Below are 15,204 nucleotides of genomic sequence, written 5' to 3'. Positions count from 1 at the left end.
GCCGTGCTGAGGGCGGGTCCTGCGGGTTGCCGGGCAGGGAGAGTTCGGTCCCTGTCTTCATAGCTCGTGAAGTTTTGGGCCCTATCTGCTCTTGTTTTCTGGATTTGCGGGTGGCCTTTCTACCTTGGGGAGGCAGGTTTTCTGTTCTAGGGGTAATAGTTCTCGAAAGGGGCTCCTTTATTTCTGCATTTCTCACAGAGAGGGTGAACTCAGCCGTGTATTGATATCAGGTGGGTTTGTGGAGGCTCAGCTGAGGGGAGTATGGTTCTCTGCCTAGGTAGGAAAGGTATCTATCCTTAGGTATGGATGTGTTTCATTCCCACAACGGGTGGGGAAGGCTTGTGTTGCGGAGTCAAGTTTGTGGTGCTGAGGGTTAAAGCCTTAATGAAAGTGGCTCCCCAAAAAGAGTGGCTGGAGAGGAGTCTCTGTCTCCAATAGTAATTTAAATCACAGGGGAAAGCAACTCAAGCCTAGATGTGTCTTCCAGAGGTGATGGCTGAACTTTTGCTGAAGGTGGCAAATGTGGAGAGCTTCTTCATAGGATCCTTTGAAAATCTCTTGGGCTGGGTGCCAGTGAGCACTTCAGAGCATTGCTTTTGAAAGCTTGTGTTTCATATAAATAGGCACACAACTATTAATTGCCACATACTGCAGCCTCAGGGGAAGTGTGAAAAGCAAGTATCTAATTCTGATTAAATGAAATGTCCTCCTCTGCTTCCTTAAAATTTCAGTATTTGTGTGGACTGATAAATATTAAATGTGCAGAATGCATTTGTAGGTTTAGGTACTGACTTGTTAAAGCTGAATAGCTGTGTTCTGCGCTTACATGCAGTTGTGAACTGAGGTCGTATGTGCGTTAATGCATGTGTTTTATTAACAGAAGAATATCTTCAACATGGCAACAGCGCAGAAGCAAAGGGATTGTGTGGTATGATTTTTTTTGGTGTATTTCAGCAGAGTATATTTGAATCAGAAAAAATATTTTAGCTGAAATAGTGCACCCAGGTGCTCTATTTTTTCATTTCAAAGTTAGAGACCAATTCAATATTTAACTATAAATAAAGATGCTTAATAACAAAATAGTTTGGGTCTAAACTTGGTGGTCATGCACTTAGAAACCTTCTATGTCCTAAAAATGTAGTTAACACCGAGTGTTAATGCTTAAGTTTATAAATGAGTCATGCTTTTTGATTAATTTAAAATGTTAAGCAGTCACCGCACCAGATTGTAGAGTATGGGTTTGTTCTTGTGTACAAAAGTTAATTCTTTTCTTTCTTTAACTTTCAGAGTGCAGTTGTATTTCCTAACAAAATATCTACTGAACAGCAATCCCTCATGCTCGTGAAGAGGCTCCTGGCAGTAGCAGTATCCTGCATTACATATCTGAGAGGCATCTTTCCTGAAAGTGCCTATGGAACAAGATATGTGGATGGTAATGGGCCGTTCTCATGATTCTTTGCAAAATCTGTTGTAATAGGGTTGTTAAGAAGTTATTGAGTGTTTTTAAAGCAACTTGGCTTTCTTAATTAAAGGTAATGGACATTTTAAATTACTGTTACGGAAACTTCAGTAATACGTTTACTGTTGTATTTTGCTAGTGGTGATGCTAACTCAGCAATTAAAACTACGCCTGTGCCTGTTGGTGATGTTAATATTAGTCTGCTTTTAAAATATATTTTCAGTGAATTAACTTCACTTTCTTAGTGTAGTTGCATTTTGTCCTATGTAAATATGCATGTGTTTTTTGTTTTTTTGTTTTTTTTTTTGTTAGATGTCTGTGTCAAAATTCTGAGGGAGGACAAGAGCTGTCCTGGCTCTACTCAGCTGGTGAAATGGTATGTTAATGAAAGTGCATATATAACACTACTATAGCATGTCAGCTCTGAGCAAACAGCTGCCCAGGCTGGTGTTTCCTATGTTGACAGTTTTTTAGTGGAAAGTCAGAATTGGTGTGTTTCAGTAGAGACGTAGTTGACTTTTACAGTTGTTTATAGAAAGGCATACAAGTCTGTGCTTAGTAGAGCACAAAAATGTTTACAGAGTGATTGTACTTTACACTTAGTTTTTCTGGGTGTATATGAGAGCTGACAGGTGCAGATAAATGCAAAAATCTAACCATTAGTTCCTTTCTAGTTGAACAGGAGATGCGGTCCTACCATTTTACATCTTGAACTTAATGATCTTGCTATCAGACTTGTATGAGAAAGTGGTGCCATTGGCCTTTATATTCAAAGGCAAAATTGTCTGCAAATGATAGTCTGCCCACTTACATATTCGTGCAGCTGAGTATGTCACTTGGGACTGGAGGCAATTATTTTTATTTTCTTCCTGGTCATGGTAACTGAGATTTGTTCATGTCTCCTCTCCTTGTTTAGAGAAGTTTTCCGGTTTGTGTTACATGTCCAAAGTCTGCTTTGTTCTTTTCACACTCTTACCAGTTGAGGTAGAAGGTAAGGGATGAAAACAATGCTGTGCTCAGCAGAGGGTGTTGGCAGCTGTTGTCGGTGTTGAGGTGTTCAGAGGTGCAGGTCTGAGTTGTGATGTTAAACGTGTGATCAGCCATCCACTCATCCATCACTAAAAGAGGCAGTGGTAAAGGTTTCCTTTACTGTAACCTGGAATTTCTTAATTGATCTTCTGTGGTAGAGGAAACTGAAGAGGTGCTGAGTGTATTTCAGCTTACCCTTTCACATCAAAGAGACTGGGGATGCTGGCAAGGAAAAGTGCCCTGGTTTTTGTGTGAAGGGTGTGTTCTCTCTATTTGGAGCTAATAGGTGAGTAGCCTTTCTTGCCTCATGTACACAGCAAAACTATTTTTTTTTTCTTGTTGACCATATTCAAAAGAAAGGCTAGAAAAAAATAGCGTAAGTCTTGGTTCACTTTTGACTGCTGTTTGCATGTTATATAAAAAGCAAATTGCAGCATCTCAATGAAGGGAACAGCTACTTTGCGGTTCTGAGATGTCGGTGTCCAGCTGAAGTACTTAGCTATAAACCGATCAATGAATGTCTGTTAGGTGTCTGAAAATAGTGAGCACACAGTTGGGTCAGGATTTTACTGAAACTATTCACATGCAGGTTATATTTTAACTTGCTCTTAAAAGGGATGAGCATAATTTGGTGTAAAAAAGATAGCTTTTGTTTGTGTCACTACTAGTAAGATGAGCAATGGAATAAGTGTTTTTATTCTAATGTAATATTGAGAAGGCTGAATGCAAGAGTTTAACTTTTTGGGACTCTTACATTTAGTAAGGAAGCAAATGGAAATCAGTAGTAGATGGACAATATTATTTGATTTTTGCAGGATGTTAGGATGCTATGATGCCTTGCAGAAGAAATACGTAAGTCTTCAACTATTATTTAGCTATTTTAAATGTATGGAATCATTCGTTTATTTAAGTCTATTCACTGCCAATATAGTTACAGGACTTTCTTGTTGGGGAATAGCTGAGCTTTGGTGTGTTAAAACAATTATCTACAATGAGAGATGCACAGACATTTCAGGATAGTATTCTTTGTAAACTACGTAGGAATTTTCTTCTGGCAGTTGAGTAAGTCCTTTCTTAAAGAGATAAGGAGTGAAGCATATGAAGAGGTTTTGCTTCAAACAGGCCTTAGTTGTGTTATTTGTTTCCAGAGCTAGAGGAACAAAACAGCTCGGTAAACCTGGTAAAGCACAAATGGGCTATGGAATACATTTAACATTCTTTCTTTCTCTGATTGTTTCCAACAGCTAAGAATGATTGTCCTAGCAGTAAGTATCTTTGAAGAGTAAGATATGCATTTTGCTAGGGTGGATGCTTAGAGATATGTACCGTTCTTAACTTTTTCCTCTCTACTTCAAAAATACAGGTCTATACCCATCCAGAAGATCCTCAGGTAAATCTGCTAGAATATTTTCCTGGGTGACTAGTGATAGTATGGATGTAGTGAAATGCGTGTACCAGCAATAGTACTTAACATTTGCATTAATGCACATGAAAAAAAGGACATCTTAAAAGATCAAATGTAGGACTCATTAGCGCTGGTCAGAATTGCCACACAGTGAATTGCCTTTCAATATCTGGTGTCCTGTTATTCACAGGACAGGACAGAAACCCAAAGTGTTATTACAGCATTAAATGCCTATAAAGGTGTGTTGTCCTAAATCTGCATAACAAATTTATGGAACTTCTTTGTGAAAAGCACAAATGTTTTAATTAACCACTGGGTGTCACTGTGTCTCTGGAACATTTTTGTATTGATTAAAATATGAATGAATATTGCATTCTAAAATCTTAAGGTGATGTTTAAAAATATTTTATTGTGATGATTCCTTGAAAATATAGATAATAATTTTTCACTACAATTATATACATTAATCCTTTTTAATAGTTAGATGCACTGAATACAGCTTTCTAATGCTTTAAGTGGATCAGACAGGAGCTGGGCTAGCATTTTCTTGAAATACAAGGTAATAGATAACTAGACAGAAGCAGCACCAGTAGTAGTTTGCTTCGCAGTAGGTAGTTTAATTCTTGGATCTGTTTGCAGACAATTACAGAATGTTACCACTTCAAATTCAAGTACACCCAAAATGGGCCACTCCTGGATTTCAGCAGGTACTGTCACTGTGACTTTATTCTGCTCTGTGGTTTTACAGTCTGTTTATATACACCTGAGCATAAAAACTTGGGATTTTATCTCTTGATACTTCCTTTTTAAATTCTGGATCATAAGACTATTTTAATGAATAGATTAGACTATTAGACTTATTCTTAAAATACAATGATCATGTTGTCAGATTATGCTCATGTATTTAAATATCCAGTCAAAAGATGATTCTTGGTGTAAGAATCCAATGCTTTCTGACCATGTTAAGTTATTCCATATGTGGAGGGTGAAATGTTTAATATCACTTATCTAAAGATACTTGATGCTACATGAGACTTCTCATTTAGCAGAGATAACAAATACACTGAAAATGCAGTCCACACATGAGCTGAGTTGGGCAAAGCATTGCTATTGCAATACCCAGTTCAGTCACATTACCAGTGTGATTCCCATTACTGATCTCTGTAACATGCTCACTGTCATGACACTGGGCATCTGCTTTCAAGGGAAACGATTAGGGGAGTTGAAGCCAGCTCCAGCCCATTGCTGGCTTTGGAATTCTGTTGTGTAGTTCTTATACTCTTTGGGGTGAGGTGCATACTCACTCCCCCCCATACTGGTCTGGCTAACCCAAGGAAACATTCGCATGGCTTTAGTGAACTTGGGAGAAACATTTACACCACCATTTGATCCACTCAACTGACACAGCTATTTACTGAAGAGAAAGCCATGCTCAGGTCCTCTGTGTGTTGAGATAATTGGCTTTCTTAACAGCAGCTTTGGTCAGTGATGTCCTGCCCTGTGTTACTCCCTGTGCTTTGTGGGCACATCACCCTTGCCTGTCTCCACTGAGCCTTCTTCCATTGTAGGGGGTTTATTGGTCACAGCTGCAAGGAAATAGCCTATCTGAAGATGAGTAATTGAAATGTAGTAAATTTGTACCTAACAAACTTCTCCTGACTTTCTTTCTGCATAAAATAATTTTTGAATTAAAATAAAAGGCTGTGGTGCTGCAGCCCTAAGTCCCTTGGACTGGGCGTAAGCCATGTAAAAAAAAAAAAAGCCCAAACAACAACAAAACAAAAAACCAGCAACAAAGAAACAAAAAAAAAACCAACCCTCACTGGTGGAAGGGGATGTGAATCAGCCACACCAGATTGCCTTAGTGCATTAGCATAAAGTCATACCAGACCAGTCTTAAAATATAAGGCATGAGCCTACTTCTGGTACACCCTGCAGAGGAAAGAAGCATCTGCAGAGGATTGATGTTTGAAACAATCACAGCTAAGGATGTGCTTCCAAAGGACAGGGTTCCCCAATGAGATAACTTCCAGTTGCTTGCCTTGTGCTTACTGTCCAGGTCCTCGGGTGCTTCTCTAAGTCATGTTTCTGTAAGAAGCAGGGCAATAGAGGGAGAACATTTTTAGTGGCAGTAAGGCAGGATTTGGGTCATCTGCTGGTGAAACAGGAACATGGAAATGTGTCAGAGCTGCATGCAGTCTTAGGCACACATTTTCCTAGCAGTAACCCTTCTTGTCAAAGTCAGTAGTGTTTCTTGTCTTATTTAGGGGGAAGTAGATATGTAAGACAGAATTGGGGCTTTGAGAAGTACCTTCTTCTTTCAAACTGGATATTTTTTTAAGCATTGTGTAATAGAAAATACAGTAGTTGGTCACAGCTGCTGTACTGTAACTCTTTGAATGTCCCTGGCTCTGGATTGGATCTTCCAAGGGGCAGAGAATGTGCAGGTCACTTGGACAGTAATTCTAATCTCAGACCTTTGGCAATAAACATGTCTGCTTCTGACACTGGTAGAGTCTGTTAAATGATCCTGTATCTTAATTCTAGAAACATCTTATTCTGTATAAAAAAAACCCCAATTGAGTCCTTTGTCCATTTTTAGTAAGAATAAAAGGAACAATTCCATAATCACCTGTGCAGACACCAAGAAAGCAAGTATCCTCCTCATCCGCAGGATTTATGTTCTGATGCAAAACCTGAGTCCATTACCAAATGATGTTTGCCTGACTATGAAGCTCTTCTATTATGATGAAGGTAGTACTTCCATATTGATTTAGTGACAGTGTTCAGATGCTGGAAAACATATGTTAAAATACTTATTTGAGTTAATCTTTATGGTTGCTGTGGCTTGTTAAATGGTGTTAATTTGCATGTGTCTGTTTTTAAGACTATTTCTAAAACCCAAGGGAAATGGATTTGATCGCACTGTAGGAACACAATCTTGTCACTGATTTCATTGTAGCAAGGATTTCGAAGTGTTTTAAAACCAAACTTGTGTTTTCCTTAGTATGTTAGGATGTAACATGTTTGCTAGAGTAGTTCTAGTTTGGATGACTGTTCAAAGGTCTAACTCTGCTTTCAGAATGTATTTGTTGCTTTATAACAAAAAAATCAGTGTTTCTAGCTTGTCTTCTTGCATGTATAAACTGTTTCCAATAGCTGTAATTGAGTTTTGCCTCTGGTGTAGAGGAGATAGAGCTTTGTTTAGTACGAGTTGAATATTGATTATTCCCCCTTGCCACTCACAGTAGTTTGGGTATAGCTCTTTGTATCCAAAGGGAAGAGTCTTCCTGCCACGCGAGTTAAAATTTATTTTATAAGAACATGTTTTATTCTAACACATTTAATGAATTATTTTCTGCAGTTACACCCTCAGATTACCAACCTCCTGGTTTTAAGGAGGGTGAGTGTGAGGGGATGATATTTGAGGGAGAGCCCATGTATCTGAATGTGGGTGAAGTACCAACGCCTTTTCACATGCTGAAAGTTAAAGTTACAACTGAAAAACAGCGAATGGAAAATACTGATAAAAGCATCCAGAAGCTTGTAGAGACTAATGTGCCTCTTCAAGTGCTCAGAGTGGATGGAGATGATCCAGAGGAAGAGAACCACGACATGAACGTAAGAGCACAAATTTTTTGTTGAAATTGTGTGATTTCTGGGCTAGACAAGGGCTGTTAAGTGTTTTACTGCATGTCTTACTATAACATCAAAAAACTTTCCAGATACATTTAAACAAGACAATGTCTTCAATACGTTTTTGCTTTAGTTTTACTGCTCCAGTTAGCAGTCTATCGTTGTTAAAGCAGCACTGAACAAGTGCATCAGCATAATGCCTCTGCCAGCAGCAGCACCATTGGTGGTTGTGTCTCTGAGATAGGAGAGGAGCAGCAGGGTAGGGAGGAGAGAGGCAGGTTCATGCTGTGGTTGCAGGTGCCATTTGTGCAGCTCCATGCTGAAGACATGGGTGAAACCTCCTTGGAGGTATCTTGTACCAGTCCCAAGGGAGCTGCTGTGGCCAAACAGTATCAGCTGGCAACACATTTGCTCTGGGGTCCTCTTGTCCAGCAATATACATACAGCTAGGGATGCCACAGCTAAATCATACTTTATTTTGTCTTGGGATTTTTCCCTGGGGAAATCTGCCTAGAAAAAGCACAAAGTGAAGCTTGCTGGGGGCAAGAGTGTGTGACAGTCCCCTCTGTGCTGCTGCTGGAGCCACCTGAGCTGGCTCTGGGCATATGCTTGTGCAGACTTCAGCAGCTCGAGGCCCATGTTTCTGAGGTCATTTGAGGCAGGTGGCAAGTACCTGTAGTCATGTTAGAATGTGCAAATACATGTGCTGATCTATACTGTCCGTAGGTGAGGAGGAAGTGGAGCTTCAGGGCTTTTGGGTCTTCCCTCAATCAGCATTGCTAGGGAGGCCTGTAGGTGATGAGATGGAAATAAACTGCTTGGCCCCTCTAAATCAGCATGTGCCCCTGAGTTGCTCTTTCACCAGCAATAGAAGGTGGTAACTGATGTACTAACAGTATTCTTTCAATATCTATTCTTACAATTTTAGTGTTTGGTTTTTTTTCAGATATTTTTCTTGGAAGTTGGACTAAATGTGTTTTTGCATTAATGATTAATACTGAGCTAGCCTGAATGTTCTGTGTTAGATCCAGTTATTTCAATAAAGGTTGTTCCAGTGAGAATGCCTCTAATAAGTTCTGACCCTAAGCATCCGTGTACAAACTCTCTTCTTTGTGTGCAGTAAGTGATAGACCTTTTTTGTTAATCTAGGAAGATCCTGTCTTGGATAATAAAGTAGAAGATAAGAATAATGTAAATATTTCAGAAGCTCAAGGTAACATTTGTGTTTGGTTTTTTTTTTTCTTCAAGTACCTTCAGCTTGTGCCTCTTTTTCCTGATGTTACTAAAGCAAAAACTTGATTTTTCTGAAGTAGAGCACTATATACAAATTTACATTCTGTTTTCTTCACATACATTGCTATGCCTTAATTTTCTATTGTGGCTTGATTCTGTGAAGCACTTGGTTAGCAAATGCACTTTTTCATGATTCTCTGCTAAAATTTTGATCTTTGGTTCCATTTTATCAGGGTTATATATGTAAAAGCAAAAAATCTTGTGGTTTGAAAAAAAAAATGTTTTTGCTAATGTATTTCTGCATAAAGATTGCAGAGGTGTTGTGCTCTTGAGGTCAGTAATGCAGACTTTTGAAGCAGAATTCTTTGTGTGAAAATGGTCCAGGTCTATTGTTTAAATTGCAACTATTTGAACTGTAGCCTCACAGCTTCAGCCATGAACATTTAGCAGAAAGACCACTTCTAGCCACCTTTTTCCTGAAGCTCTGACTACAATAGAACCATGATCTGATTCTGCAATCAATATGTGCTTTAGTATGTGTGATTTTGGAGGAATTGAGACAATTAGAGCTTGTGTACACACCAGAGTTTTACGTTTTGATAGACTGAATGATACTTGTGTGAAAATACCTGCCCATATGATGTGTATTCTTCTGTACAGAGGAAGTTGTTCATTACTGTAGTTTGCTATTCCTGATACAACCAGTGACCTAATCTCAAAATACATTTTGTTTTGAATGGCAGTAAGATTGTTGGTGCTGCTGGTTGTTTTAGTGCCTTTTCTAGCTGCTTGCTTTCACAGCTTACTCTAGACCTCTGTGTGCTTTTCTCTCATGGTGTACATGGAACATTTTGGTGATTGCAAGTGAATTTTTTTAACTTTAGTTTGAATAGGTATGAGTTCTAGCAATGTATTTTTGTTAGTGTGAATCTCAACAGTTTCACAATGTCAAATCCTCAGACTGTAAAATCTGTCAGTGTAAAACTATGCAGCCAATGTGAGTAGCAGCAAAAATCAAATTCCAGGTGGAAGACTTTAAGGCAGTACTTCTCAAAAAGGTACAAAAAAACCCTTTTGCTTCTTTACTTAAACTTTCATATTACAACTTCAATAAACAATTGATCTGAGAGCTCTCCAGAGAGTATAGATGAAATCTTAATTTTGGAAGTACTCAGGACTCTTTAACACTGCAAGGCAAAGCTGCCTTCTGCCTTGTTATCAAATAAACAATTATGCAGACCATTAGTAAGTACCTGTTCATCTTTTCTGATGAAAAGCAGCAGCACCTGTCCTCTTGGGCTTTTCTTGGCATTTATAACTAGATATGTTCTGCACAGTTTGCTTAGTACTGTTTGTGTCCTCCACTGTAAGCTCTGAATGCAGAACTGCCAGTAAAATAACTGTCCTGGCTACACCAGCCTGGACTGCAGCATCTACCAGAAACAAGCCCTGGGAGTGCTTCTGCTTTTTTTCATTGGCGCTCTAAGATACGGACTCAAGACTTCAGGTCAAAACATGAGACAGCAGACTGTCCTCGTGGCTCTTATGTGAGCAGAAGCTTCCCTTGAAGATTTTAGAGAAACTAGGAGGGAATGTAGAAGACTGAGCTCCTTGTGACACCTTGGAATCTAAAGAGAAACAAAGATTGACATTTGCTACCAAATGAACTGAAGAATGAATTGCTGTGTGTTCATGTGTTCGTCTTGGAGGGGCTTTATAGAAAGCTTCCAGACAACACCTGTACCCATTTGTTTTAATACAGCATTTCAAACATAGCAAAGAAAGATCAAAAGAGGAAATTAGTGCCATTTTGGGTTGAAATTAAGCAGAGATGATGCATTTATCACCCTGAAATTGAGTAATTTCCACAGCTGAAGCACCGTGATCTAAACCAGTTCAGTTCATGCTCTTACCTGTGTCCTAGACAAAAAATAGTGTGGATTAGAAGCAACAGCAAAACCCCCCTGAGCTGACTGTTCATACCTTGTGACCTGTTCTGCAGCTGCAGGCAGTGACAAGAGAGCTTATAGCTGCAGGAACGGCAGCCAAGTTGCTTGGCTGAGTGTGGTTGGGTTACAGAAGGGGAGCGGTCAGCTGGCAGTGGGTTCAGAACACAGGAAGCTCTGCCAGAGTGGCCTCCCAGTGCCATTTGCCTGTTCTGCAGCACATAATGGGCTTGTGAGACTGTACTTGGAAGTGACCCCAGTGTACGTGAGCCTTTAGCAGTACAATGTATAAATGAGTTTGGGGATCACTCTTCCTTTTGAGGCCCACTCTTCCAAAGATCCTGTGTAAAGCTCTACTACTTTGCTTAAGCATCTTGCATGCCGGTGATAGACAATTGTTAAATCAAAGCTGTAAGAAAGGGTAATGCTTGGTGGAGTTAAGGACTTGCTTGCACATGAAGAATGAGAGCCCTGCATTTATGAAGTGCATGTGTTCCTTGGGGCAAAACCTCAGTGTTAAGAGGCTGCTAGTGTCTTGTAAGTGATTTTTTTTTTTTATTCTTTAACTCCTTTACAGAACCAAATTTAACTTGTGAAGGGGGTGAGGCTAGAAAGGCTGGAGGGAACCAGAATCTGTATGTTTCTAATCCTCAGGTATGAGAACTGCACTGTCATGTTAAACTTCCACTAGAGCGTTTGTGAAGCTTCTTTCCTGGTTTGAATGATTAATAGGCAATTTGCTAAAGGTTTATTTACCACAGTCAGTATTTCCCGCAATAAAATGCCTTTGCTTTACTTTGTGGTGTTTTACGAAAATGGTTAATATTCAAAAGCAATCAGGAAAGCCTGTTCTGTGATAGTTTCAAACCAAACAGATGGTCTGACTGTTAGGAGAAGTGGGAATGTAATTTCGATGTTTATAAAGTGCCATAACTAAACAGTCTGCCTAATACAAATTTATCTGCTCATTCTGATAGACCAAAACTTGTTCAAAGGCTGATTAAAACTTAAAATACAAGCTCATTATTCAGACTGAAAACTCAGTCTAAATTCTCTGCATATAGCAAAATGATATAATTTAATTGTGGAGGGCAACTTCAAACACAGATCCTTAAGATTTCTGAAAATAGAATAGCCCTAGGTGACTGAGTGACTGTATGAAAGTAATGGATGCTTTGATCAGACAGGGCTCTTTGACGCTCAGATATATGTAGTGCTGTTGACTTCAATGGGTATACAGCTGTATTTAAATCTTGACTCAAGTGCTGTGGTGAATAGGCTCAGAGCTCTTCACACACTACAGCACAGAACCCTGCCTCTAATACTTTTTTTTACTGCTGTTACAAGGCAATGTCTATTTTCTCTTTCTTAGGTTGATCACTTAGCAAGTAAGACATCTGAACTTAATGTGTCAGAGAGCAGGACAAGAAGTGGAAAGATATTTCAAACTAGCACTGTTAGTACAATTTTTTTCTCTAGTACTGTTCTTTCTCTTTCTGTTGTTCGTCAATCATTTTTCTGTTTCAAACAATGAATAAAACTCTAAGCTTTAATGCATTTCATGTGGACAGAATGAAATTCTGGGTCACAACAACTCCACACAGTGCTCCAGGCTTGGGGATGAGTGGCTGGAAACAGCCTGGTGGAAAAGGTCTCTCCCAACCAAAAGGATTCTATGATTCTAAATTCTCATAACTTCTAAAATTCTCATTAAATTCAACACATCTGGATACTTTTTGTTAAAATATTTCAAATGAGTTAAAAGCTGAGTATTAATGTAGATAACACAAGTTGAGAAGTAAATCAATCCAAATTAATATATCTTTTTGAGAGTGCATTTAGCCAAATTCCTCACTGGTTTAATCAGTTGTTGATAGGACTGTGTGCCTGCAGAGATCCTCAGCCCAGTGTACCATATGCTAGTGGTATTACTTGGAAAACATGAGGCAACCATTCTAACAGCTGTATGACTCATGCCAAGAAAAATCTGTTACTTCTTTGCTTAGTTACACAGCAGCAGATAAGTCTTGTAGTTGATGCTATTTGGGAGCTGAATTCCTCCACCGTTGCACAGGTGGAGCAGAAGTTGTCTTCAGGGTGGGATTTGGCCTTTGGGGATAGAGCTGTGGGCCCCTGTCTGTCACTTCTGCCTCTACCAACTAGTTCAGCTTTGTGAAGCTCTGGGGGGGCTTTCATAAGAGCTGAATATCTGTCTTAATTTATCTCCAGGGTTACTGGTCAGTTCTTCTCAGGAAAAGCTTGTGGGGTGAATACTACATTCTGGCAAATGAGTGTTCTTCATGTGCAGTCGGGAGGGGAAATGATGTCTTGGGGCCAAGGAAAATTGTATTATTCCTGTCCCCGCTCAGGAAATCCCTTCATTAATTTTTTTGTGTGGTAGTTGTGAAAGGATTCCTAATGTGCACCTCAGTTATTGCTAGTAGTTTTCTCCTAAACTAATATTTGCCTTACTTCTGTAAAGGCTGATGGAAATCAAGTATGGGAGCAGCAGAGTACATTCTGCAGCAGAATGTTCTAAAGAAATCCCACAGAGCAGTTGGTCTGTCATAAACATGTCTGTGTGCGAAAAGGACTGTCAGTTTGCAACAAATTCACAAAGAGGAGAAAATAAGTCCAGAATATGAAACTAGTAGATTCAGTAACTTTTCAGAAGTACTGCTTACTGCAGCATGTAATTTTTTTTACTTCCAACCCCAGGGTCATATGCAATATTTTATTTGCTGAAGTGAAAAAGAGAACGTTGATCTGTATGCTCACTATTGCTGTATCTTTTTTTAAAAAAAACAGTTAATAAACAATATTAGAATTTAATCAGTTGCTGTAAACAATGAAAATCACATCAGAGCTAAAGGCTATGTTGTCATATTTTGATGTGTGGGCAAGTTAGAAATAACTGAATTAAACTTGGTAGGGTGAGCCTGTGTGTTGGTGAGGCCCCTTTCCATCAGTAATTTGGAGGGAAGGTCAATTCTGCCAGAAAATAGTATCCAGATGTTACTCCAGGCTTAACACTCCTGGGCAGGGAACAGGTAATAACAAGGTTGAGCCAGCTGCTGTCACACAGCTCAGGATCGATCCTCAGCTCTCTGCTTCATGGTGGGCTTTTCAGTGTTCAAGTGGCTAATGCTGACCACAGTCTGTGCCGTGCAGCATCCTGTAACAATATTATTCTTCCATTGGCAGGTTCATCACTTTGAACTCACATCTAGTCAAGATGTGCTGCCAAAAAGGAGAAAGATCAGTGAACCAAAGGAGCAATTTTAGATGCCCTCCTCCCTGCTGTTTGTTTCACAAGTTCCACACCACTTCCACGTTGTTTAATGTGAATGTTGGTATTTAAATATCTTTTAGGGATCCTTTCTGTTCTCTTTGTAGCCAAAATGAGGAGTGTACTAAGGAAAGAAAAATCTGTCAAGGAACCCAGATGAAGCAATCTGAACATGTTTGTGGTTTTTTAGGTTTTTTGTTTTTGATAGGAGTTCATACCGCAGTCAGGAAAGGCAGAAGGTACCTCACTACTGTTGGAACTGAGACAGTTTCTGTACCAAGATGATTTTGGGGCATTTGACTCTTAGCTTGTAACATGTTTAAATCCTGTTGGCCGTGGCGTAATGTTATTACCTGTGACGGGAGGCTTCAGTGGTTACTTTGGGCTCTGTTTCAAAGCCAACAAATTTCTTGTCCAGAACCTGCCTTGCAGGGCACAGGACACATGAAGTCTTGGATTCATTTCCAGAGCAGGTTCACGAGGGCTGTGTGGTTACTTACAGCAATATTACATTTTCTACTTTTGCTGCTGGGATGGGGGTGGGGCTTGACTCTGCACTTTTTTTCCAGACTCAGTGCACTGGAACGTTAAAAAACCTGAAGCATTCTTCATACCTTCAGTTACATATTTCATGTCAAAATGCAGGAATTTCTATACAACTGCATTGAGACATAAGTATGTAATTAGAAAGTATTAATCTGTGGCAGGTATCTATTATAATAGTGTGATGAGTTGAGGAAACCTGTACTTAAAATTCAAAGTTGGACATAGTGCCATTTTGTCTGAAAAAAAAAAAAAAAAGTTACTTTTTCCTGTGCTGTGAATGAGGTGAAGCAGCTGGTTTCAGAAAGGGAGAAGCTGGTCTTGCCACAGGTGAAGCAACAGTGATGTAATATCTGGTTTTCGATGGCCCACGCCTGCTTGCTTTCAGTTTAAAAGCAGAAGTTGAGATGTTTCTGCAATGGGCTGCCGCCGGCTGTGCCTGGGGGGGTGGCCGAACGTTTCTTCGAATGTTTGCCGTTTCAGACTGTCTTATTACCGTTCCTCCATTAAAACAGTGTTACCAGTTGGTTGCTGTGTATTTCTGTATGGTAACGGGGCGAGCTCTGCCGCGCTGGGAGCGGGGTTTGTTGGTGAGAGCAGCGGTCGGGGCCGCTGCTTGACGTGCTCGGCGCGTTCCTGCTCGCGCTCCTCAACCCGCTGCGGC

General features: G+C 39.8%; 1 protein-coding gene across 1 annotated transcript; it reads left to right on the top strand.

The window, feature by feature from the left end:
- The first annotated feature begins 895 nt into the window (after positions 1–895).
- HORMAD1 (HORMA domain containing 1) lies at positions 896–13,993 on the top strand. The gene is made up of 13 exons (XM_008950170.1): positions 896–928; positions 1,288–1,432; positions 1,772–1,835; positions 3,304–3,340; positions 3,733–3,753; positions 3,852–3,878; positions 4,533–4,600; positions 6,496–6,647; positions 7,258–7,514; positions 8,679–8,742; positions 11,286–11,362; positions 12,081–12,164; positions 13,913–13,993. The coding sequence occupies exons 1-13, from the start codon at positions 896–898 to the stop codon at positions 13,991–13,993; spliced, it is 1,110 nt and encodes a 369-aa protein (XP_008948418.1).
- Positions 13,994–15,204: the final 1,211 nt, after the last annotated feature.

This window comes from Merops nubicus, unplaced genomic scaffold (genome assembly GCF_000691845.1).
Source record: "Merops nubicus isolate BGI_N331 unplaced genomic scaffold, ASM69184v1 Scaffold49881, whole genome shotgun sequence".
NCBI lineage: Eukaryota > Metazoa > Chordata > Aves > Coraciiformes > Meropidae > Merops > Merops nubicus.
Note: the sequence above shows the minus strand (reverse complement) of the source record. Positions and strands in the feature narration are given on the sequence as shown.